The following is a 27,479-nucleotide window of genomic DNA, read 5'->3' as shown; positions in this document are numbered from 1 at the left end:
AACAGACTTTGTCCAACGAACCATGGCAGAGTTAATGCCTACAAAAAGACGCCATTACTATCAGGACGACTGACTGAACCGAATCTGTTCGTCTCTACTTGACTCTCGCTGCGCGACATACGTCATCAATTTGGGCACCAGTCGTGTCCGTATAGCCCGTCATATTCCACAGCCTCTCACACTGAATTGTCCTTTCATCATCTACGCACGGAAGCAGCGTTTTAACAGGGCCATAATAAATTCAACCACAACCATGGGGCTATCAAGTGATCCACATTTCCAGAAACTTGAACAATGGTACAAATCCAAAGCTGGGAACCTCAACATGAGGGATATGTTTGATGCTGACAAGGATAGATTCAGCAAATTTAGGTAAGTAAGCTTTCGATTGTTATTATGACCAATAGCCGCTACTATACCGAAATTTGGCACGGTATCTTGCATCTGTATAGGTCAAACAATTGAATAAGGAGCTAGCTAGCTAAATCAATAGAGCCAGTGAATGGGATGCGTTTTTGTTGTTGTTGCACATCTTGGTACCAATCAAATGTGATTCCATAACTATAGTATAAGCTTTATAGTATAAGTAGGGAAGCAAGAATGGTCATTTCCCTTTTAGCTATGTAGTTATCTGGCTAATAGAAAGCTCTTCATACTTGTATGAGTACACAGTACAAGGTCATCGTTTGTGATCGATTGCTTTTCCAGTCGTAAAACATAGCTTAGTATCTGATTTGTGAAATGTTCGACATGATCTCATGTTCCATTTCGAATTTGTCAGATGCTATTCATTATTCTTTCGCTCTACACCCAGTTACATTGTAACTAGCTATGTTGTCATCGAGCTGTCAAATATATTCGTTTTAACTAGGGCCCCATTTAGCTGGGTTAGTATGCTAGCTAATGCTGTATGTTCGCTTCCTTTCATTAAGCAGCTGGCGTTGGCTATCTACGTGCAGTTTTGCACATACATAGCCTACCGGTAGGCGTTTGAAGTCTAGCTAACGTGGGACCTAAACCCAGCCTAGACCTCTTTTAGGTACCACTGACAAATTTACTGAAACAATATAACCATCAAGATGGCTGTCACGACGTTCTAACGGAGTGGTCTGCAGTCACACGCACGCCCGCCGTTAAGCAACAAGGCTAGCTTGCTACGCCCCTACAATAAAACCTGCACCATCTTCCGTAATAGAAACCCTGATAATAAAATTGTGTACCTTCTCTCACCAAGCCACATTAACACTGCAACACATACACAGTCAGTAACACATAATCTTGTTACAATTCAGAATAAATTATGTAATTGGCACAGTAAGATAAATTCCAACGATCTACTTTATCACTGTACATAGAAATTATAAGGAATTAGTTAGAAACCCTATTTGATCGTTCTAGATTTTTTACATTTGTTTTCTATGTTATCTCTTTCCTTGGTAGCACAACCCTTGAGACAGATGATGGAGACATCCTGCTTGATTACTCCAAGAATCTTGTCAATGAGGAAGTCATGAGGATGCTGCTGGCCATGGTAAAACACATCAATGTTATGTATTCTCATAACTATAGCAGTTGTGAGAAGATACTACCATAACAGTAGATGTTTGCTCTCAGTTTTGACCCAATGGGAATGACCGACCTCAAGAACCTATACACAGTTCACCATCCAACAGATGGCTCCAACAACTAGCGTGACATAGGCTATTAACCAAAATTGACAAACATGTTCACCAAATTAAATACCAATGTAGCCAAGATATACAAGCGATAGCCTTCGATGGCAGCATATTTCAAATCATCTGACAAAATGACACACTGCTCAGCTCAGCCATAGACCGATGTAGCGGCTATAGTTTGAACTGATAGGTGACACTAAAATACCAATATATGGACAACTTTCCTTTGGATAATTTGCAATGTAAACTCCATAGTATTTCACAATGGATTTACAATTCTTCCAATGCGCTGCATGTGCAAACCCACAAATAATATTATGTGAAATATTTTTATTTATTTTAATTAAGGTTCTAACTAAATTTCCATATCAACAATCGAAATTACTGAAAAAGTTAAAACATTAGTGTCTCATTAAAACAAAATGCTAGCGTGATAAATCAAATGCATTCAAAGTTATGTCTATTCTCATTATTCAAGATTAGCCTAACCCGCAAATTGCTAAGTAAAATGCATTTAGGCCTACCTTTACTTGTAAATTAGTCTGGTGAACCTCCGTGACAGCGTTGTAGAAGTCACAGCAGAGCCCCATGTCCATTATTTTATTCTGCATGGGTCATTCCATATAATTTCAGCAAGCCATGACATCCACCATCTCAGATTGTTCTGAAATCGTTTCTGTTGTTAGAAACATAAGATTAGCATTCCTGAAACATTATTTTGTTGAAATATAATTTGATCTCTGAGAAATGAAGCTAATTGATTGCATCCAAATGGGCCATTTTAATTTATAGAATTCATATAATTGTCAATAAATATAGTACCTGACATTCGATTTGGACCATAATTATTCCTAACAATGAGTAAGGCATGAGGAATCTAATAAACGGACCCCCGACACCCCATGCCAATCGCACCCCAACAACCAGTATACAGTATCAGTTCTCTATGTTTGACAAGTAGTATAAAGATGTGGTTTGGATTATTGCTTCTTCATCCTTTGTAATGTATTCCCTGTGAATCTGGTGATGGTTTCCCCCCCCCCTGTTTAGAGAAATTAGCCATTGAAGTCGCTTGCATTATTTACCCTAAATTAGTGTGAAAGTACCATGTTTTGCCCACTAGATGCTCCTGTTCCTGCTACTACCACCACACCCTTTTATCCATTTTGCTGGTCTCTTGTGTTTATTAAATGGTTCTCAACATTTTCTTTGCCACTTTGGGTAGAAAACCAATAGCTTTTGTTGCCTGGCTACCCAAACTCCTCGCTCCGGCCAAACGCTACTCCACGCCCACGGACGTTAGCTTCTTCTCCACATGGAGTCTGGATCTGAGTACCTCCCTGACGATTTCTAGAACCAAACACGTTCCAACCGTTCTGATTGATCCCAGAAACCGATGGGTTGGTCCAGAGCCAGAACACACACGGGTAAAGCGGCGTTTTGAAAATGTGTCATTGGCTTTGATACTCTGATTGGTGATGACTTTATTTTGTACAACACCCCTCATTTTGATGTCACCGCAAATTACTTCAACGATGGTAGTCTCAGACTGAAGTATGTAGTGAACATAGAGCAGCGGAATAATTCAGTTTGAGTTGTCAGGCAATAGCTTTTTCTAATGATGAAAATAAATTGTGTGGTCAAGCCAGTCCTCCATGAAAGCAATTCTGTTTATCCTGTTCTTAGCAACCTAATGCTTATCCTTGAATAGTCCAACAAATGGCAGCTCTCTGAGAGGGCTATCCGTATGGTGCAATTCTCTATAATTTTTGTATACATTTGTATTTTTTTACAATACAAACTACATCACACACAACTTCAACTACATCACACCTGCCCAGACCCACATGCTCACACCCCCATCTCCAGCGCTCGCATCACTCTCCGCCACATGGCTTCAAACTGCACCATTTGGTTTCTTGCCGTCGCCCACGCACTTAAAAAATGTGATAATAAAGCATTTGACCTTTCCATTGTGTTAAGGACAGAGGACTGGTTGATTTCCAGTTTTTAAGTATAACTTTTTTTTTAAAGATGATTGATGAGAAAAGTATCGTCCAACCCTTCGGGTATCAAACTGCACCCTCATATGCCATGTCTTGAACTATGCAATTCTCATATGAAGACTTTTCCTGAAAGCCCAAAACTTTGGAGAAATGGGCTAGTGACTAAAATGTTGTGACAACCTTAATATAATGATTCAATTATAAACCATTGCATGGCAGTCGTATGTTTTTCACAAAAAATATTAGAAAACATATTTTATATGTAGTGTGATTAGTGACATTTACCATTTAACCCAACCCAATACCATAACAAAACACCATACAGTGTGTTTGGGACTTTACCGTTGAACACCATTAGAGACCATAACAAACTATTATAACGGCTGTTTATTGGTTTGCTTGTTCACCAGGAATGGTCTAAATAATCCAGATCTTTAAGAGGGGCGGTTTCCTGGACACAAATAAAGCCTAAGAGAAGGACAAACTGAATTGCTTTAATGGAAGACTCATCTCTTCTGTTTAGAGCAAGCGTTGGGGCTCTAAATAAAACTCCCCCGGTCAGAAGATACTATCGTCAATAGGCGCTAAAGCGGTTAGCATCTATGAACGGGGTAGCAGTGAGGGAGATGGTGGTTGCCTGTCATGTCACGTCTTGTGTGTAGAGCTCCTGTATGCTGCCTCTGTCTGGTCTTAACTTTCATTATAGTTGGAAGTTCCTCTTCGAACCGTCCAAACGGCACGTTACATTATTCCAACTTGGAAAATTGTTTGAGGTGCAATAGTGTCCATTTGTCAGGTTGTTTTTGCTAGCTAGCTAGCTTTGTTCAATTCAAGGGATGCGAGCACCAAATAATGTGCACAGCTTACCCCAGGCAATACCCACACCACATGTTTAGGCAATACGCATGCGCAAAATATGAAATTGTCTCAATGCGACGAATGAAGGCTAGGCAAAGCAGCAAGGCCTATGCTGACCCTGTCCATTAACAGTGACCGGAGTCAGAAAAGGCCGGGGCGCCCTCAACGATTTGAATGGCTGGGAAGGAATGAATACCCTGGCGCCTTTCCTGAGGTTTTGATGCAGTTTTAGCAAATTTGAGATTTTGAGCATAAAAACCACCAGAATCATTTAGAAAAAAAACTTTGATAACACTAAATAACATTTTTTTAAATATAATTTTATTTGACATTTCATAACAGCTTTTTTTTATTAGATTATCACAGGGTAAGCACTGCCTACCCTGACTGCACGTCTGTGTGTATGTATGAACGTATTATACATACACACAGCCGGCATGACTTACAGCCGGCTGTCAACCCTCATCAACCTTAAGCCTTTTCTCTCCTAGTGAAAGTCTATTTAAAGTCCTACCACTGCATGTCAACTTATTGTTGTGCTAGCTACCAGATGGCTGTGAGAAACGTTGATAATGCAATGCATTTAATACTTAAAATTGTCTCTTCATATTTTACAATCACATCAGCAATTCCAGTCCATTCCCCAACAATAGAACCCTTGAGAGTATACCGTTGACAACACATTTGACAGAAATTGAAAATGTCCTTGTAATTGAAATGTGGCCAGATCACCCACTTCTATTCATTCATCCATCCATAGTAGCATGCTAGACTAGTACCCAGGGAATGTGGTAAAACTGACATTAAAGTTAGACCAACACTTCCTTCTTAAGATTAAGGAAGATGGATTGCTTAAAATCAAGACATTTCTAGTCCTACTGGTATGTGCTGTCGCAAATGCTACTTATGTTGTAATAACCTGTTTGTGGGCATTGAATGATTGCAGATGGTAGCAACAATGTTGCTATTCAATGATTGCGTATGATGGCAACAATGAATTGAAAACTTAATGTATCTATCTTGTGCAGGCCAAGTCCAGGGGAGTGGAGGAAGCCAGAGACAAGATGTTCTCTGGAGAGAAGATCAACTTCACTGAGGTACCAGGACTACCTGAGTTCTTGCTCTCTCTATTGTGTTTGAACATTTTAATGTTTTAACACTGGCAGATGTAGAAAATTAAGTGAAGAGGAAAATGCTGATTATACTGTAATAACCATAGAAATATAATCATTCTATTTCTATTGTAATAATGCTATGCTACCACCGAGATGAGAGGAGGCTACTCTCAAATTTGACAAAGTAGTACACTCTCACATTAACTCTTCTCTAAAGAGTGGGCAGTTGTTGCACACTTTGTGGTCACTATTGCAAAGTCATTCAGGGAAATCGTGGTTCTCCACCCCCTCTCCAAACACCATTCATGACGCAATGACAACATTGCGCAACCACTTCCTCAATGAGACTGCACGTTATATACACATAGGTATTATTCGATATGTTTACACATGCAAAGAAAGGTATTCAGATTTTGATATCACTATTTGTATGGTATTGAGATTATTATATTATATATTTCTTAGAGGCATGGGCAAAAAGTTAGCACTATCCCTTTAAGTAATAAACATCTTAGTCATGATTAATAAGTATATTATAATGTTAAAGTTTCTACCCCTAACTGTGTGTGTGTTTTTACGTGTCTTCGCGCGTGTGTAGGGCCGTGCCGTCCTCCACATTGCCCTGCGTAACCGCTCCAACACTCCCATCAACGTAGATGGCCAGGACGTCATGCCCGAGGTCAACAGGGTCCTGGACAAGATGAAGGCCTTCTGTCATGTGAGTGGAGACCAGTTTCAACTGTAACCCCAGCATCTGTGCAAGGGCATCTTTACATGGAGATAAAGCAATTTGTTCCATCTCTATGCATCTATGGGGGCGTTTCCGAGACAATTGTGTCCGGGAAATTGCCCGTATATTATTTTTAATGGATGGTCTTAAACTAAATCTGAATGGATTAAAACACAACACAGTCACTACACAAACATGTAAGATTTGTGAGTAAATTAATTAATATAGTTAATAAACTGTGTTGTAGTTGATGGCGTCAGGTAATGGGGGGGAGATCGGAATAAAGAGTATTTGAAAAGGTGCTAGATTAATTCTCATTATGTTAAAATTTAGATGTAGGCACACAGCTGACATGTGCCTCCCCAAAAATTGTTTGTGTTGCAGAAAGTGCGTAGTGGCGAGTGGAAGGGCTTCAGTGGAAAGGCCATCACTGATGTTGTAAACATTGGGATCGGTGGGTCTGACCTGGTGAGTGTGTGACTGACTGGCCAAACAACTATTTTCTTATTTTCAATCAAATGTATTTTCTAAAGCCCTTTTTACATCAGCAGTTGTCACAAAGTGCTATACAGATACTCAGCCTAAAACCCAAAAGAGCAAGCAATGCAGATGTAGAAGCACGGTGGCTAGGAAAAACTCCCTAGAAAGGCAGGAACCTAGGAAGAAACCTAGAGAGGAACCAGGCTCTGAGGGGTGGCCAGTCCTCTTCTGGCTGTGCCATGTGGAGATTATAAGAGTACATGGCCATTTAGACCAGATTGTTCTTCAAGTGTTCATAGATGACCAGCAGGGTCAACAGTTCAACACCTTAGGAGTAAATGTGCCCTAGGGACGGCATGGGAGAGAGTGAGCAAGCCAGTGATTCAGCCCCCGCAATAGGGTCTGAGGCACAGAATCCCAGTGACGAGTGGGGAGCCGGCCAGGCAGAGACAGCAAGGGTGGTTTGTTACTCCAGTGTCTTGCCATTAACCTTCATAGGACCTACTGAAGAGATTAGTCTTCTTCAGTAAGGACTTAATTTTTGTTTTGTTTTTAATGTTTAGTCATTTAGCAGACACTCTTATTCAGAGCGACTTAGAGGAGCAATTCGGGTTAAGTGCCTTGCTCAAGGGAAAACGGCAGATGTTCTTTCCACCTAGTCGGCTCAGGGATTTGAACCTGCGACCGAGACTTTGTATTTAAATAAATAAATAAAAAATACGAGGTAGCCATGTCCTATTGTATTAGTGTGAGCTGTATTGGATGCTTGACTGAGTCATGCTCAGAAAAAAAAATGTCATGCTGAGTATTATAAACTGTAATGGTTCATTATGTGACTCAGATATTTGCTGTTGTATTCCTCTGAGCTATTCAATAGTCTCACAGAGCCATACAGTGGGGAGAACAAGTATTTGATACACTGCCGATTTTGCAGGTTTTCCTACTTACAAAGCATGTAGAGGTCTGTAATTTTTATCATAGGTACACTTCAACTGTGAGAGACGGAATCTAAAACAAAAATCCAGAAAATCACATTGTATGATTTTTAAGTAATTAATTTGCATTTTATTGCATGACATAAGTATTTGATACATCAGAAAAGCAGAACATAATATTTGGTACAGAAACCTTTGTTTGCAATTACAGAGATCATACGTTTCCTGTAGGTCTTGACCAGGTTTGCACACACTGCAGCAGGGATTTTGGCCCACTCCTCCATACAGACCTTCTCCAGATCCTTCAGGTTTCGGGGCTGTCGCTGGGCAATACGGACTTTCAGCTCCCTCCAAAGATGTTCTATTGGGTTCAGGTCTGGAGACTGGCTAGGCCACTCCAGGACCTTGAGATGCTTCTTACAGAGCCACTCCTTAGTTGCCCTGGCTGTGTGTTTCGGGTCGTTGTCATGCTGGAAGACCCAGTCACGACCCATCTTCAATGCTCTTACTGAGGGAAGGAGGTTGTTGGCCAAGATCTCGCGATACATGGCCCCATCCATCCTCCCCTCAATACGGTGCAGTCGTCCTGTCCCCTTTGCAGAAAAGCATCCCCAAAGAATTATATTTCCACCTCCATTCTTCAGAGTTGGGATGGTGTTCTTGGGGTTGTACTCATCCTTCTTCTTCCTCCAAACACTGCGAGTGGAGTTTAGACCAAAAAGCTCTATTTTTGTCTCATCAGACCACATGACCATCTCCCATTCCTCCTCTGGATCATCCAGATGGTCATTGGCAAACTTCAGACGGGCCTGGACATGCGCTGGCTTGAGCAGGGGGACCTTGCGTGCGCTGCAGGATTTTAATCCATGATGACGTAGTGTGTTACTAATGGTTTTCTTTGAGACTGTGGTCCCAGCTCTCTTCAGGTCATTGACCAGGTCCTGCCGTGTAGTTCTGGGCTGATCCCTCACCTTCCTCATGATCATTGATGCCCCACAAGGTGAGATCTTGCATGGAGCCCCAGACTGAGGGTGATTGACCGTCATCTTGAACTTCTTCCATTTTCTAATAATTGCGCCAACAGTTGTTGCCTTCTCACCAAGCTGCTTGCCTATTGTCCTGTAGCCCATCCCAGCCTTGTGCAGGTCTACAATTTTATCCCTGATGTCCTTACACAGCTCTCTGGTCTTGGCCATTGTGGAGAGGTTGGAGTCTGTTTGAGTGTGTGGACAGGTGTCTTTTATACAGGTAACGAGTTCAAACAGGTGCAGTTAATACAGGTAATGAGTGGAGAACAGGAGGGCTTCTTATAGAAAAACTAACAGGTCTGTGAGAGCCGGAATTCTTACTGGTTGGTAGGTGATCAAATACTTATGTCATGCAATAAAATGCAAATTAATTACTTAAAAATCATACAATGTGATTTTCTGGATTTTTGTTTTAGATTCCGTCTCTCACAGTTGAAGTGTACCTATGATAAAAATTACAGACCTCTACATGCTTTGTAAGTAGGAAAACCTGCAAAATCGGCAGTGTATCAAATACTTGTTCTCCCCACTGTATATGGCTTTGGTACAGACCTGGGTTATAACTATAGTTTGAACTATGCTTTGTGGAAACAAACTATTTTTTGGAGGGAACAAATAGTTACTTTGGAGGCGACTACAACTATTTGAATACAGATTTTTTTGTTAATTACTATTTGAACACAGATCTGAGAAAGCAACTACTTGACTACATATTTGAATACAGGTCATAGGAAGTGACTACTTTTCTGAAACTGTTGGATTGGCTGCCTTCAACTAATGGCAGGGCTATATCTGGAACTGCATGTTGAAGATATACTGTAAATAGAATGAATAGAGCACACACATTATCCTATACTATTCCAATATGATAGAAATGTATTGTGTAGATCCAATATGACTATCTGAACATTTTGTGATGTCCATTCTCCTGAATATCCATTGCCCCAGGGGTACAGTGCCTTGCAAAAGTATTCATCCCCCTTGGCGTTTTTCCTATTTTGTTGCATTACAACCTGTAATTTAAATGGATTTTTATTTGGATTTCATGTAATGGACATACACAAAATAGTCCAAATTGGTGAAATGAAATGAAAAGAATAACCACTTTTCCATTATTTCTTTCTAAAAAATAAATAACGGAAAAGTGGTGCGTGCATATGTATTCAACCCCTTTGCTATGAAGCCCCTAAATAAGATCTGGTGCAACCATTTACCTTCAGAAGTCACATAATTAGTTAAATAAAGTCCACCTGTGTGCAATCTAAGTGTCACATGATCTGTCACATGATCTCAGTATATATGCACCTGTTCTGAAAGGCCCCAGAGTCTGCAACACCACTAAGCAAGGGGCACCCCCAAGCAAGCGGCACCATGAAGACCAAGGAGCTCTCCAAACAGGTCAGGGACAAAGTTGTGGAGAAGTACAGATCAGGGTTGGGTTCAAAAAAATATCAGACACTTTTAACATCCCACGGAGCACCATTAAATCCATTATTAAAAAATTGAAAGAATATGGCACCACAACAAACCTGCCAAGAGAGGGCCGCCCACCAAAACTCATGGACCAGGCAAGGAGGGCATTAATCAGAGAGGCAACAAAGAGACCAAAGATAGCCCTGAAGGAGCTGCAAAGCTCCACAGCGGAGATTTGAGAATCTGTCCATAGGACCACTTAAAGCCGTACACTCCACAGAGCTGGGCTTTACGGAAGAGTGTCCAGAAAAAAGCCATTGCTTAAAGAAAAAAATAATAAGCAAACACGTTTGGTGTTCGCCAAAAGGCATGTGGGAGACTCCCCAAACATATGGAAGAAGGTACTCTGGTCAGATGACTAAAATTGAGCTTTTTGGCCATCAAGGAAAACGCTATGTCTGGCACAAACCCAACACCTCTCATCACCCCGAGAACACCATGTTTTTCATCGGCAGGGACTGGGAAACTGGTCAGAATTGAAGGAATGATGGATGCCGCTAAATACAGGGAAATTCTTGAGGGAAACCTGTTTCAGTATTCCAGAGATTTGAGACTGGGATGGAGGTTCACCTTCCAGCAGGACAATGACCCTAAGCATACTGCTAAAGCAACACTCAAGTGGTTTAAGGGGAAACATTTAAATGTCTTGGAATGGCCTAGTCAAAGCCCAGACCTCAATCCAATTGAGAATCTGTGGTACGACTTAAAGATTGCTGTACACCAGCGGAACCCATCCAACTTGAAGGAGCTGGAGCAGTTTTGCCTTGAAGAATGGGCAAAAATCCCAGTGGCTAGATGTGCCAAGCTTATAGAGACACACCCCAAGAGACTTGCAGCTGTAACTGCTGCAAAAGGTGGCTGTACAAAGCATTGACTTTCGGGGGGGTGAATAGTTATGCACGCTCAAGTTTTCAGTTTTTGTCTTATTTCTTGTTTGTTTCACAAGAAAATATATTTTGCATCTTCAAAGTGGTAGGCATGTTGTGTAAATCAAATGACACAAACCCCGACAAATCAATTTTTAATTCCAGGTTGTAAGGCAACAAAATAGGAAAAATGCCAAGGGGGGTGAATACTTTCGCAAGCCACTGTACATAATCAAGTCTAACCAATTAATCAATGATATTATGTACAGATATAGAGCCTATAGACAGCCTACACACACTTTTTTCACATTTTGTTGCTTTACAAAGTGGCATTGAAATGGATTTAATTTTAATTTCTTGTCATTGATCTACACAAAATACTCCGTAATGTCATATTTGTTACTAGTAATTTTTTTAAAGTATAGTCGTTGCATAAGTATTCACCTCCCTTTGTTTAGGCAAGCCTAAATGAGTTCAGAAGTAAAATCTGGCTTAACAAATCACAAGTTATATGGACTCACTCTGTGTGAAATAATAGGGGTTGACATGATTTTTTTAATGACTTCCTCTGTCTCCCATACATACAACGTCTGTAAGGTCCCTCAGTCAAATATTGAATTTCAAGCACAGATTCAGCTACAAAGACCAGGGAGCATTTTGAAATCCTCATAAAGAAGGGCAGTGATTTGTAGATGGGTAACAATAACAAATCAGACATTGAATATATATTTAACCATGGTCAAGTTAATAATTATGCTGTGGATGATGTACTAAACCGCACAGATTCTTTCTCACCCATCTACACACAATACCCCATAATGACAAAGTGAAAACCTGTTTTTAGAAATGTTTTCAAGTTTATTCACACCCCTGAGTCAATACAAGTTAGAAACACCTTTTGGCAGCGATTACAGCTGTGTGTCTTTCTGGGTAAGTCTCTAGGAGCTTTGCACACCTGGATTGTACTTGGAAATCTATGGCAAGCCTTGAAAATGGCAGTCTAGCAATGATCAACAACCAACTTGACAGAGCATGAAGAATAAAAAAATAAATAATGGGAAAATATTGCACAAAACAGGTGTGCAAACAGACATACCCAAAAAGACTCACAGCTGTAATCACTGCCAAAGGTGTTCCTAACATGTATTGAGTAAGGGGGGTGAATACTTATCTAATCAAAGTATATTAGTGTTTTATTTTTCATTAATCTAAAAATAATGTTATAATTGTTCTTCCACTTTGACATTAGAGTTTTGTGTAGATCGTTGACAAAAAATGACAAATCAATTTTAATCCCACTTTGTAACACAATAAAATGTGAAGAAGGGGGGGTGTGGACTTTCTATAGGCACTGTAAGTATTAATAAGTTGTGTGACGCTCAACTACTGTATGACTCTTTAAACATGCCACTGAAAAGGTTGAAAGCCACAATTTAATTGTATGATTCCTGAAAATACTGCAGAGTAATTCAAAGTTGGATGCTTAGCAAAAACAAATTTGAACCTCTTTGTCCATCTGAGGGTAAGTGTTCTTGTTTCAAACACACACTATACCATATTTCAAGGGATAGTTTACCCCAGAATATAAACTAGCATGATTTTCCACCTACCTTGGCTGTAGTTGATACAACAAGGCTGTTTTGGGATATTTTGTTTCCTTTTGACACTTAATAGCCATATTTTGTTACTGTTAGCGTTCTCAGTAACACTTAACATTAAACTGTTCTTGTGCCTCTGTAATAAAGCTGTAATGACTTTTGGAGCAACATTCCTTCTATCCCCTTTCAATGCTTTTTATATATTTTTTGCATATTTTATTTTTTTACTGGTAACTGCTGTTGTATTTAGTAGATGCATAATACTTTGGTAATTGCATAGCAATTAGCTGAGTTGGTGACTTCCTTATTCCATTCGTAATAATTCCATTATTATGCAATTATAAAGCAATTTCCAAAGTCCTATAACAACAATATTGCTATTGTAATACTCAGAGTTACTACACATGTATAAGAACTTGATGTCAAGTGTTACTGTATTACCTTATGTCTCACTCATTATTAACATATATTTGTTAGTCATATTGAAGATGCAAAAGTGGTCTACTCTAATGTTGAGGTGATTCCATGTCCCTCATGTATTTAATTCTAGGCTATATTAAGATTAACATCTACGAGCCCTCCAAACCATGTGCTTATCATATATTTAGACTAATTCAAGTAACTGTTATAGTTTTTGGTACTTCATCAAATATTTGGCAGACATCAAAATAGCTGGCATATATTAAAATACCTTCAAATATGATTTGGTTTTCTGAGACCTATATTTGAAAATCAAAGAAAATAGTTGCCTTTTAACTCTATATAAACTATATTCGACTACCTTGAGTATTTGAAAAGTTGGTATTTTCAAATAAACTACAAAGTACAGCTATTTTCTGCCCAGGTTTGCTTTGGTATTACAGTAGTGAGCTATAAATGTGTTATTACTGTGGCGCTAAGCTGTGGTATAAGCAGAGAATACACTGCTGGGGTGTTGATACAAAGCTATGCTGTAGGCGGCACAGTAGGCAACAGAACAAAGAGTATGCTTGAGCTGTTGCCTTGGTACTCACAGATAGTGAACTGTGCTATTCTTATCCAGGAGTTCAGAACTTGGTAGAGTCTGGAGTTACTGTGATTTGATTCAAAGTATTTTGTCATGCTGTTATGTCTCATAATATTGTGTATCCTCTCTTAAGAGCTCTCAAGTTGACAGGCTCTGAAGTCCTAATGGATACAGAAAACACCAATAACATTTTAATGCTAAGTGCACATAGGATAGAGGGAAGTTGAAATGGTAACACCGTAATGTTGTGCATCCTCCTCAGGGTCCTCTCATGGTGACTGAGGCCCTGAAGCCCTACTCTAAGGGAGGCCCCAACGTGTGGTTCGTGTCCAACATTGACGGCACACACATGACCAAGACCCTGGCCCAGCTCAACGCTGAGACCACCCTCTTCATCATCGCTTCCAAGGTGACAGACTGACTCTACACACACACCTCCTCCTGTTGCCATGGTTACACCCATCCTAAAGCCATATGGATCTAGATGCTTAAATAATTCAATGCTATGAATCAATGTCTCATTCAGTGCTATGGTGGTTAATAATCTGTGTATACATGGTTGTGTTCTGGTAAAGTGTGATAATGTTTGAATCATCATTTATGGTTTGAAGCTGGAAAAGATGGCAGGCTAATGTTGCTCCTTCAATGTCACACACTGTGAAAGCTGTGTACTACTTCCTCTGGGACTCATGTCACACTGTTGTCCTTTTCAGACATTCACCACCCAGGAGACCATTACCAACGCTGAGTCTGCCAGGGACTGGTTCCTCCAGACAGCCAATGACGTGAGTAGACTCCTGACACCTTTGTCTGTCTGTAACCAATGGCGTTATATGTTCAGCCTACATTCAGCCAATAATTTTAGTAGTTTCTCTGCAGACAATACATCATTTTAGCCACACAGGTCAGTCAGTGTTGCTAAATACAGCGACAAAGTCGATAATTTGGCGAGTATTCAGACCCCTCTAGCGACATATTTTCAAAAAAGCGACTAGCGACAAATCTAGCAACTTTTTGTGGTGTTATTGGGCCCATCCCCTGTCCCAAAGCACTCACAGGCGGCCCAGTCCTCGCACAGCAGTCCCTCATATTTAGGGTGTTTTTTACTCACTTTTTGTCTCTCCCAAGACCTTATTCCTCTCTCCTACAGCGTCCATCACAATTACATGCACATGGCCAATTATGCAAATGTGGCGACTTCTAGCGACTTTTAGGACAGCCAATAGCTACTTTCCTTACTGAGGAGTTGGCAACACTGAGGTCAGTTTAGGACAGTCCAAAGCACAGCTGGAGTGTCATATCACATTTGGATCGACTAACTCTATTGTCTTCTTCACAGCAATCTGCTGTTGCCAAGCACTTTGTGGCGCTGTCCACCAATGCAGTAAGTGACCATTTTGAATGACACTTTCCATCTTACATTGTTACCTGCCTGCTGAACGGTATATTGCACAAGTAACTTTGACTGTTACTCTTTTTGGCGTCTCCCTTCTCTTCCAGCCCAAAGTGCAGGCGTTTGGTATTGACACAAACAACATGTTTGAATTCTGGGATGTAAGTATACACTTCTATTCACACTGAGTTAGCCTATGGACCCCTATGAAATAATTGAATGAATCTGAACTAAAGTGAGGCTTTATTTTGCCACTTGTAATTGACAAGTGTTTGTATAAAAAGCATTTCTGCATTTATTTATTTTTTGCTGGGAGATATTTTGACCGCATTCTAGGTGTGGTATTTATTTCTAAAGAATTTGGAATGCAACTGTTAAGCGTATGAATTTGTGGATATTGTATCGACACGCTTTATTCTAAACCATAGATGCATGCGGTAAAGAGGACATTTGAACTAGATCAGATTTGTTGAATGTGCGCCAATCCGGCGTTCTTCTATCCCCAACGGTCTTCCATTTACCTCTTTACCACGTCTATTGGAAATGAGCGATGTTGAAGAATTAAAGTGTGTTTTTAAATAAATGGTGGATAGATTCTGTGTATAATTGCAGTATAGTTTGACTAGTACACTGTCGAGGTGATGGCCATTGTCTGTTTTTGTATAACTTTTCAAGGTTTTGAGAGAGACAAAGAAACCTTGCCACTCTGTAGTGGTTGATTTTGTGACTGTGATGTCATTTTGGCTTTCTCTCAGTGGGTTGGAGGGCGTTACTCCCTTTGGTCGGCTATTGGGCTGTCCATTGCGCTGCACATAGGTATGTCTGTCTGTTTGTCTACATTAGAGCTCTACGGATGTAGTGTATACAGAAGGAGCATATCGTCTGTATATTGCAGATTTGCGCTTTTTGTCAAATGCTAAAAGTTGGTTTGTGAATTCAAATGGAAAGCAGCGTAACTACTACTAGTAATTCGAGGTTAAGGGTTGATCCTCCTAACACCTTTTTTCTACATATCCTGTCACCATGCAGGGTTTGAGAATTTTGAGCAGCTTCTGGCCGGTGCTCACTGGATGGTAGGCACATTTCTCCTTCATTTAGTGTCAATTCAACACAACTGAAAATAATCCCAAACTAGATCAATATAGAATTGAAAAAAACAAACATGTATGCACTCACTAACTGTAAAGTTGCTCTGGATAAGAGCGTCTGCTAAATGACTAAAATGTAATGTAATATGTTGTTTTAAAATGACTGGGTTGTCTTTCCCAGGACAACCATTTCAACAGCACCCCCCTGGAGCAGAATGTCCCCGTTCTGCTTGCCGTGCTGGGTGTCTGGTACATCAACTTCTTCCAGGCCGAGACCCACGCCATGCTGCCCTACGACCAATACATGCACCGCTTCGCTGCATACTTCCAGCAGGTCAGTCAGGCAGGCGGCCATACATGGGTTCAAATACTATTTTAAATCTTTAAAATATTTTGAGCGTTTGCTTTAGCATGCTTGGAGTGCCACGTGGGTGGGGTTTGCACTTTGGGAATTTTCTATTGGTTCCATTCAACAGGCAAGCCCGAACAACCACAGCTGAAGTATTTGAAAATATTTAAAATAGTATTTGAACCTAGTTCTGAGTAATACAGGCAGGCAGGAGCCAGGAATGACCATATGCTAGGACTGTAGGGACTGGGACAGGGCATCTGTTTGGGCTAGACAAAGAGAAACCAGGGACAGGATCATGTTGCGTAGACGATAGTAGGTGATAGTAATATGGTGGAAATTTGCTGAAGCTTTTGCTTACACCTATCCAGTCTGTCAGATCTACAAAGGGAAGGAAAATACATGATTTCTAATAAGGGTGACGTGCAGGTGCGCTAGAATATAAGAAGTGATTCAAAATCATAGATTACCTTACAACACTTCCTTTCAATGTTTCACCTTTTTTATTTATGAAGCAAACATTTCAGTCTAACCAACATAACTGTAACTGTCTTTCATCCACAGGGCGACATGGAGTCCAACGGGAAGTACATCACTAAAGATGGCGCTCGTGTCAACTACCACACCGGACCCATCGTCTGGGGCGAGCCCGGAACCAACGGACAGCACGCCTTCTACCAGCTCATCCACCAAGGTAACTACCACACACCTGTCCTGTCCTCCAGACCCTTGTTCACAATATGGACTGTTACAGTATATGAACCAATTACTACTATATCATTCTCTAATACCTGCTGAAATAAGATTGAAATAAAACGTGACCTCTCCAACCTTCTGTGTTTTGACCCTTCCAGGCACACGTATGATTCCTGCTGACTTCCTCATTCCTGCCCAGACACAGCACCCCATCAGGGACAGCCTCCACCACAAGGTAGTGCACCATCATGGCTCTCTAAATGTATTAGTACCCTAATGGCTAATCCAACATCCTCTACGCTTACACGATCACTCTGCCACATAACCTATTCTATCGTTCAACCATTGAAACTGTCGACTCGACTTAATTTATTCAGACTTTAATTAATTTCATTTTTTCGAACTAGTATTCTTTCTCAGTCAAACCCAGAATTATGCCAAATGTACATACAGAGTTTGATTAAAACAGTTTATTAATATTTATGTATTTGACTATACCTCTGGATCTCCATAGATCCTGATGGCCAACTTCCTGGCCCAGACAGAGGCCCTGATGAAGGGGAAGACTTCAGACGAGGCCAGGAAGGAGCTGGAGGCCACTGGCCTGGGAGGAGCAGAGCTGGAGCAACTGCTGCCACACAAAGTGAGTGGATTTACTCATCAGACTACAGATGCACTACTTTTGACCAGGCCACACTATTCCCTTTATAGTGCACTACTTTTGACCAGAGCCCTATGGGCCATGAGGCTCTTATCAAAAGTAGTGCACTATAAAGGGAATAGGGTGCCATTTGAGACGCAGAAACTGCCACACTTATCAGACAGACACTGGGCCAGTCTAATCTATTGATGAAAATATATGCATCATTGATTGTCAGTGTTGTTTCTGGATGATGCTTTGATGTACAGTATGTTTGGTCAGTTATTGTTAAACGCTGTATTTTTCCCTCAATGAAAGGTCTTCCAGGGGAATAAGCCCAGCAACTCCATTGTTTTCAAGAAGCTGTCACCCTTCATGCTGGGAGCACTGGTTGGTAAGTACTGTAGTAGCTATTGCCATGTCAACAGTCAATCCCTACCCAGAATAAAACCGTAGTATTTTATAATATTGATTTATAGTATCGTTAAGGAAGAGGTGCATGAGCGTACCGATAGGACACATGGGGAGTGAGTAGCTCCATTTTGTACTGCCAAAACTGTGGTTATATGTAGAAGCCAGACAACAGTTTTTAAATGAAGTCTCTAAAATCGATAGATCAACATATCCCCAAGCAACTAGGAGAGTGTGAACGAACAGTCAGTTATGTACAACAGCGAACAAATCAGTTGGTAAAGCGACTTGGCAACACAAATCAAACCAGCCATGGCTTCCCTCAGAGGAAAAGACAAGGAACAACTTGGATATGCAAACGAGAGTAATGAACAGCTAAAGGATATCCAGGAAAACATAGCTAAAATATTCTCAATGCTCACCAAAACAAACAAACGGTTACAATTAGTTGTTAAGAAAAGTAGATTTGCTCGAAAATAAAGTTGATTCTATCGTGTTAGACATGCACATACAAGGTGTGCGCATGAACGAAAAAGACAACAAAATTAGCCTTCTGGAAACAAGGTTGCAAACAGCAAGAAAACAGAATGAGACGAAACAACATGAGAATATTGTCCTTACTGGAAGACGAGGAACAAGGAGACCTTTCCAGCTATGTGGTCAAACCGATATCAGAGGAGCTTGATGTGGATATATCACAGGAGGATCTGTCTCAGTGTGAAACAGAAGAACGCTAAATACCCATGCATGGAAGTCTTCAAGCTGTAGAACTAGTAGACCAAAGTCAAAATTCTGTAGGCACGGGGGAAAAAAGATTAGAATCCATGGCCAGTCCAGTCGATTCGTCCAGGACCTGTCTGCTAAGCTGAGAAAAAACGCAAGCAATACATTCCGATCAGACAGTCAGTGGAGGAAAAAGGAATCAAGTCTCAACTCTGCAGGGCTTCCCGAGTGGCGCAGCGGTCTAAGGCACTGCATCGCAGTGCTTGAGGCGTCACTACAGACCTGGGTTCAATCCCAGGCTGTGTCACAACCGGCCGTGACCGGGAGTCCCATAGGGCGGCGCACAATTGGCCCAGTGTCGTGAGGGTTTGGCCGGTGGGGCATTACTTGGCTCATCGCTCTCTAGCGGCTCCTTGTGGCGGGCCGGGCGCCTGCAGGCTGACTTCGGTCGACAGTTGACCGGTGTTTCCTCCGACACATTGGTGCGGCTGGCTTCCGGGTTAAGCGGGCGGGTGTTAAGAAGCGCGTTTTGGAGGGTCATGTTTCGGAGGACGCATGACTTGACCTTCGCCTCTCCCGAGCCCATTGGGGAGTTGCAGCGATGAGACAAGATCGTAATTGGATTGCTTCCCGGCAGTGCTGTGGGTATGGAAAGGAACACAAAAGATGGAATTCACAAGTGCCGATGTAAATTCCATCTTAACAGGCTGCAGTTGAAAGAGAGCCCAATGCCCTGAGGAGAGGACGAAGCTGGAAAAAGTGATAAGTACACTAGGCTTCATACAGTGATGCCCAAGACCAGTTTATCGTAACTTGGATTTCTTCAAATGTTATTGTGTTACAAAGTGGGATTAAAATTGATTTGTCATTTTTTGTCAACGATCTACACAAAACTCTAATGTCAAAGTGGAAGAACAATTCTAACATTCTTTTTAGATTAATGAAAAATAAAACACTAATATACTTTGTTTAGTTAAGTATTCACCCCCCTGAGTTAGAAACACCTTTGGCAGTGATTACAGCTGTGAGTCTTTTTGGGTAAGTCTCATAAGAGCTTTGCACACCTGTTTTGTGCAATTATTCTTTTTTAAAGTCTTCAAGCTCTGTCAAGTTGGTTGTTGATCATTGCTAGACTGCCATTTTCAAGTCTTGCCATAGATTTTCAAGTACAATCCAGGTGTGCAAGCAGAGGTGTAGGCATCCTGATAAATAAGAATATGGACCAAGAATGCTGCTTTCTAATGTTGAATTATGCCTTACATGATGAAAAATACACATTGATTTCATTGCATATCCCACCAGGGGCAAATATTTTATATATATATATACAGTGAGGGGAAAAAGTATTTGATCCCCTGCTGATTTTGTATGTTTGCCCACTGACAAAGAAATGATCAGTCTATAATTTTAATGGTAGGTTTATTTGAACAGTGAGAGACAGAATAACAACAAAAAAATCCAGAAAGACGCATGTCAAAAATGTTATAAATTGATTTGCATTTTAATGAGGGAAATAAGTATTTGACCCACTCTCAATCAGAAATATTTCTGGCTCCCAGGTGTCTTGTATACAGGTAACGAGCTGAGATTAGGAGCACACTCTTAAAGGGAGTGCTCCTAATCTCAGTTTGTTACCTGTATAAAAGACACCTGTCCACAGAAGCAATCAATCAATCAGATTCCAAACTCTCCACCATGGCCAAGACCAAAGAGCTCTCCAAGGATGTCAGGGACAAGATTGTAGACCTACACAAGGCTGGAATGGGCTACAAGACCATCGCCAAGCAGCTTGGTGAGAAGGTGACAACAGTTGGTGCGATTATTCGCAAATGGAAGAAACACAAAATAACTGTCAATCTCCCTCGGCCTGTGGCTCCATGCAAGATTTCACCTCGTGGAGTTGCAAGGATCATGAGAATGGTGAGGAATCGTCCCAGAACTACACGGGAGGTTCTTGTCAATGATCTCAAGGCAGCTGGGACCATAGTCACCAAGAAAACAATTGGTAACACACTACGCCGTGAAGGACTGAAATCCTGCAGCGCCCGCAAGGTCCCCCTGCTCAAGAAACCACATATACAGGCCCGTCTGAAGTTTGCCAATTAACATCTGAATGATTCAGAGGAGAACTGGGTGAAAGTGTTGTGGTCAGATGAGACCAAAATCGAGCTCTTTGGCATCAACTCAACTCGCCGTGTTTGGAGTAGGATGAATGCTGCCTATGACCCCAAGAACACCATCCCCACCGTCAAACATGGAGGTGGAAACATTATGCTTTGGGGGTGTTTTTCTGCTAAGGGGACAGGACAACTTCACCGCATCAAAGGGACGATGGACGGGGCCATGTACCGTCAAATCTTGGGTGAGAACCTCCTTCCCTCAGCCAGGGCATTGAAAATGGGTCGTGGGTGGGTATTCCAGCATGACAATGACCCAAAACACACGGCCAAGGCAACAAAGGAGTGGCTCAAGAAGAAGCACATTAAGGTCCTGGAGTGGCCTAGCCAGTCTCCAGACCTTAATCCCATAGAAAATCTGTGGAGGGAGCTGAAGGTTCGAGTTGCCAAACGTCAGGCTCGAAATCTTAATGACTTGGAGAAGATCTGCAAAGAGGAGTTGGACAAAATCCCTCCTGAGATGTGTGCAAACCTGGTGGCCAACTACAAGAAACGTCTGACATCTGTGATTGCCAACAAGGGTTTTGCCACCAAGTACTAAGTCATGTTTTGCAGAGGGGTCAAATACTTACTTCCCTCATTAAAATGCAAATCAATTTATAACATTTTTGACATGCGTTTTTCTGGATTTGTTGTTATTCTGTCTCTCACTGTTCAAATAAACCTACCATTAAAATTATAGACTGATCATGTCTTTGTCAGTGGGCAAACGTACAAAATCATCAGGGGATCAAATAGTTTTTTCCCTCACTGTATGTATGCATATATATATATATTAAAAAAAAAAAAATATATATATATATATATATATATATATATATATATATATATATATATATATATATATATATATATATATTCAAGCTATATTAGATCTATATATTAGATCAAATCTGGACAATAACTATTAATTTTGCAGGCAACCTAAATCATACATTCGATAAGATTGACAGACGTCATAAAGGCAAATTCAAGGAGCCTCCAGAGGCTGAACATTTTCATCTCTACAAATAATCTACAGGACACATGGAGACTACTATTTTTTTTTTCTTTCAAAGTAAGAAAAGCTACTCAAGAAGTGACTTTTTTTTTTCTTCAGAAATGCACTCAACAATCCATTACATACTGATATCGGATCCTTCTTCGGTGTCATGCATATTTACACCAATAGAAAATACACAAAGCGACAGAATATGAGGAATGAACAGTGCGCATCTTCAAGACCTGAAATGTATTAAATATGTAAATGTTTTTAAAAAATACATTACAAATGTTGACATAGAGGATAGAGAAAAGCCGACCCCCGATTATAATTTTGGATGCGTTTAAGGCATACATTAGGGGAATGATCATCTCATACTCTGCAAAAGTTTAATCTGAGTTAGTGATCTATTTTAATTTAATTAAAATTCATCAAAATAACATTTCTAAACTTAAGCAGGAATATGATCTTTTACTTTCGAAGATAGCCAACAACTACAGGTTAAACTCAAAGCATACTACTTAATGGCAAATAAACCTGGTAAACATCTCGCAGCCCTCACAAAACAAATACACGCCAAACCAGTTATAATCTTAAAAGATAGATACAGAAGCGTTAATTAGAAACAACGCAATTAATGACTATTTTTAAAGCTTATTTGAAAAACTATACAATGCATTCGGAAAGTATTCAGACCCCTTGACTTTTTCCACATTTTGTTACGTTACAGCCTTATTCTAAAATTGATTAAATAAAAACGAATCCTCATCAATATACACACTACCCCATAATGACAAAGCAAAAACAGTTATGACATTTTTGCAAATTTATTAAAAGTAAAAAAACATACCCTATTTACATATGTATTCAGATCCTTTGCTATGAGACTCGAAATTGAGCTCAGTTGCAACCTGTTTCCATTGATCATCCTTGAGATGTTTCTACAACTTGATTGGAGTCCACCTGTGGTAAATTAAATTGATTGGACATGATTTGGAAAGGCACACACCTGTCTATATAAGGCCCCACAGTTGACAGTGCATGTCAGAGCAAAAACCAAGCCATGATTGTCCGTAGAGCTCCGAGACAGGATTGTGTCGAGGCAGAGATCTGGGAAAGGGTACCAAAACATTTCTGCAGCATTGAAGGTCCCCAAGAACACAGTGGCCTCCATCATTCTGAAATTGAAGAAGTTTGGAACCACCAAGACTCTTCCTAGAGCTGGCCGCCCAGCCAAACTGCGCAATCGGGGGAGAAGGGCCTTGGTCAGGGAGGTGACCAAGAACCCGATGGTACCTCTGACAGAGCTCCAGAGTTCCTCTGTGGAGATGGGAGAACCTTCCAGAAGGACAACCATCTCTGCAGCACTCCACCTATCAGGCCTTTATGGTAGAGTGGCCAGACGATAACCACTCCTCAGTAAAAGGCACATGACAGCCTGCTTGGAGTTTGCCAAAAGGTACCTAAAGACTCTCAGACCATGAGAAACAAGATTCTCTGGTCTGATGAAACCAAGATTGAACTCTTTGGCCTGAATGCCAAGCGTCACATCTGTAGGAAACCTGGCACCATCCCTACGGTGACGCATGGTGGTGTTAGCATCATGCTGTGGGGATGTTTTTCAGCGGCAGGGACTGGGAGACTAGTCAGGATCAAGGGAAAGATGAACAACACAAAGTACATAGACATCCTTGATGAAAACCTGCTCAGGACCTCAGACTGGGGCGAAGGTTCACCTTCCAACAGGACAACGACCATAAGCACACAGCCAAGACATCGCGGGAGTGGCTTCAGGACAAGTCTCAATGTCCTTGAGTGGCCCAGCCAGAGCCCGGACTTGAACCCGATCGAACATCTCTGGAGAGACTTGAAAATAGCTGTGTAGCGACGCTCCCCATCCAACCTGACAGCGCTTCAGAGGATCTGCAGAGAAGAATGGGAGAAACTCCCCAAATACAGGTGTGCCAAGCTTGTAGCGTCCTACCCAAGAAGACTCGAGGCTGTAATCGCTGCCATAGGTGCTTCAACAAAGTACTGAGTAAAGGGTCTGAATACTTATGTAAATGTGATATCATTTTTTATTTATTTTTTATACATTTGTTAAAAGATTGAGGGGGAAAAAACAATTGAATCCATTTTACAATAAGGCTGTAACGTAACAAAATGTGGAAAAAGTCAAGCGATCTGAATACTTTCCGAATGCACTGTATACACTGAACTAAAATGTAAACGCAACACATAAAGTGTTGGTCCCATATTTCATGAGCTGAAATGAAATAACCCAGACATTTTCCATATGCACAAAAATATTATTTAGCTCAAATTGTGCACAAATGTGTTTACATCCCTGTTAGTGAGCATTTCTCATTTGCCAAGATAATCCATCTACCTGACCGTTGTGGAATATCAAGAAGCTGATTAACCAGCATGATCATTACACAGGTGCACCTTGTGCTGGGGACAATAAAAAGCCACACTAAAATGTGCCATTTTGTTACACAACACAATGCCACAGGGAGCGAGCAATTGGCATGCTGATTGCAGGAATGTCCACCAGAGCTGTAGCCAGAGAATTTAATGTTCATTTCTCTACCATAAGCCATAAAATCTTTGAAATTGTTGCATTTTGCATTTTATATTTTTGATCAGTTACATTTAACTGGTTAAGTCAACTGTAACTAGGCCGCTCAGGAACATTCAATGTCTCCTTGGTAAGCAACTCCAGTGTATATTTGGCCTTGTGTTTTAGGTTATTGGCCGTCTGAAAGGTGAATTTGTCTCCCAGTGTCTGTTGGAAAGAAGACTGAACCAGGTTTTCCTCTAGGATTTTGCCTGTTCTTAGCTCTATTCCGTTTATTTTTATCCCCAAGAGAACTCCCTAGTTCTTGCCGATGACAAGAATACCCATAACATGATGCAGCCACCACCATGCTTGAAAATATGAAGTGGTACTCGATGTTGTGTTGGATTTTCCCAAACATAACGCTTTGTATTCAGGACATAAAGTTCATTTATTTGGCAAATTTTTTTTTGCAGTTTTACTTTAGTGCCTTATTCCAAACTGGATGCATGTTTTGGATATTTTTTTATTCTGTACAGGCTTCAATCTTTTCACTGTCATTTAGGTTAGTATTGTGGAGTAACTGCAATGTTGTTGATCCTTCCCCAGTTTTCTCCTATCACAGCCATTACACTAACTGTTTTAAAGTCACCATCTTTGTAGTGACTGGGTGTATTGATGCACCATCCAAAGTTTAATGAATAACTTCACCATACTCAAAGGGATATTCAATGTCATCTTTTTTTTTTTTCTACCCATCTACGAATAGGTGCCCTTCTTTGCGAGGCATTGGCAAACCTCCCTGGTCTTTGTGGTTGAATCTGTGTTTGAAATTCACTGCTCGACTGAGGGACCGTACAGATAATTGTAATTTGTAAAAAAAATCTAAAAACATAATTACACTTTGACATTATGGGATATTGTGTGTAGACCAGTGACACAATCTCAATTTAATCCATTTCAAATTCAGGCTATAACAACAACATTTGGAAAAAGTCAACGGGTGTGAATACTTTCTGAAGGCACTGTAATTAACGAAATTACAGTTAGCGAAAATGTACGCTTAATCCAGTATAAACTAATGTATAGAATTTATTATACAAGAGACAAAATGCACAAATTCTACAGCACAACGGCAGAGTCATGTCTTAAGTGTAAAACTAGCAATGACTGCTATAAAGTCCAAAGGTTATGGGCGGAGTTAGAAAGTTGGCTGACAAAAGTATTACAATGTAAATGTACTTTTAATCTGTCTGTCTGTCTGCATATTTCAAGACATGGCATATGAAGCTGTAGTGAGATACCCAATGGGTTGGACAATACTTTTCTCGTCAATCATCTTGAAAAAGCGTATACTTAACTGGAAATCAACCAGTCCTCTGTCAACATAATGGAAAGGTCAAATGCTTTATTATCTAAATGTTGAAAGTGTGGAGAGAAACAAAATGGTGCCGTTTGAGGCCACGTGGCAGAGAGTGATGCGGGCGCTGGAGATGCGGGTGTGAGCATGTGGGTCTGGGCAGGTGTGATTTAGTTGTTGTTTTGTATGTTTATTGTAAAAAAATATATATTAAAAAATAAAAAATTGTTACGTTTTCTATTTACATTTACCAGTACTAAGTTTTCTCCTCTGTTTTCCAGCCATGTACGAGCACAAGATCTTTGTGCAGGGAGTTATGTGGAACATCAACAGCTACGACCAGTGGGGGTAGGCGTCAGTGAGAATATATATGGAATATTAAATATAAATGTTTTCCTATATTTTAATGTATATTTCCCCCTATATTTTTATGTATGTATTTAATCTATCATATTCTCCTTCCTACCCTCAGAGTTGAGCTGGGCAAACAGCTGGCCAAGGCGATTGAGCCGGAGCTGAGGGACAGTTCCGAGGTCCACACTCACGATTCCTCTACCAACGGGCTCATCAACTTCCTCAAGAAGAACTCAGCCTAATTCCTTCTCTTCTTCAGGGCTGACCTTTAACCTTTGACCTTTACCCCCTGGCTGACCCCTATTGGAGCCATACTATTGGCTGAACTATTCCACATTGTAGTCCTGGCCCCAACTTATAGCCCCTTGACCCGCATAAAAGAGCACTTTACAATTGTGATCACCAGTCTGTTTATTTGAGTGTTTCAGTAAATTGTAAGTCTTGACTGTATAATCTAAATGTGTTTAACAGCTCACCTAATAAGGGAATCAATCACTTTTTGGAGGGAAAACTCTCTTAATATTAGAATGTGCAGATATTACTGTAGGTGACAAGGCCCCCTCACTCTTACCTAGTCAACACTGACTTACCAAATAAATGTAATTTGTCACTACACGATTGTGTTGTTCATTTTGAGTAATTATGAGGTTTTATATGTTACACTCATGAGAGAACGATTTTCTGAAGCAACGTCCTATCTGTTTAAAAGTAAGGCCTACATAATTTAACGGCAAACCAACAACATATGAAATATGTTAGTTATTTCAGTAGATATTTAAAATATATAGGTTTCATTAGTTTTTGACAAGATGTTTTGAGCAAGAAATATACATGCATTTAGGGAGGGTAGTTTTTTTCAATGTCATTTTTTATACTTGAAACAGATTGCAGCCCCGACCCAGCAATAGTAACAGCTCCGTCAGATCCATTTAGAAAGAAATAACAAACCATTTTACGTTTTGTATAGACCATCAG

General features: G+C 40.5%; 1 protein-coding gene across 1 annotated transcript; it reads left to right on the top strand.

The window, feature by feature from the left end:
* Positions 1-83: 83 nt before the first annotated feature.
* gpia (glucose-6-phosphate isomerase a) lies at positions 84-27,119 on the top strand. Its single transcript, XM_041837925.2, has 18 exons — positions 84-372; positions 1,441-1,531; positions 5,569-5,637; positions 6,254-6,373; positions 6,770-6,853; positions 14,034-14,180; positions 14,485-14,556; positions 15,111-15,155; positions 15,272-15,325; positions 15,920-15,980; positions 16,194-16,237; positions 16,434-16,586; positions 17,166-17,295; positions 17,456-17,532; positions 17,812-17,940; positions 18,256-18,331; positions 26,432-26,498; positions 26,623-27,119. The coding sequence occupies exons 1-18, from the start codon at positions 254-256 to the stop codon at positions 26,744-26,746; spliced, it is 1,662 nt and encodes a 553-aa protein (XP_041693859.1). The 5' UTR covers positions 84-253; the 3' UTR covers positions 26,747-27,119.
* The last annotated feature ends 360 nt before the right edge of the window (positions 27,120-27,479 follow it).

This window comes from Coregonus clupeaformis, chromosome 19 (genome assembly GCF_020615455.1).
Source record: "Coregonus clupeaformis isolate EN_2021a chromosome 19, ASM2061545v1, whole genome shotgun sequence".
NCBI lineage: Eukaryota > Metazoa > Chordata > Actinopteri > Salmoniformes > Salmonidae > Coregonus > Coregonus clupeaformis.
This window is presented reverse-complemented; position numbering and strand designations above follow the sequence as displayed.

Bases quoted from the DNA above. Each gene is read 5' to 3' on its own strand.
- gpia (XM_041837925.2), top strand. From the start codon at position 254: ATGGGGCTATCAAGTGATCCACATTTCCAGAAACTTGAACAATGGTAC. The intron at 15,156-15,271 runs GTAAGTGACCAT...CTTCTCTTCCAG, and splicing joins TGGCGCTGTCCACCAATGCA to CCCAAAGTGCAGGCGTTTGG. The intron at 17,941-18,255 runs GTGAGTGGATTT...CCTCAATGAAAG, and splicing joins AGCAACTGCTGCCACACAAA to GTCTTCCAGGGGAATAAGCC.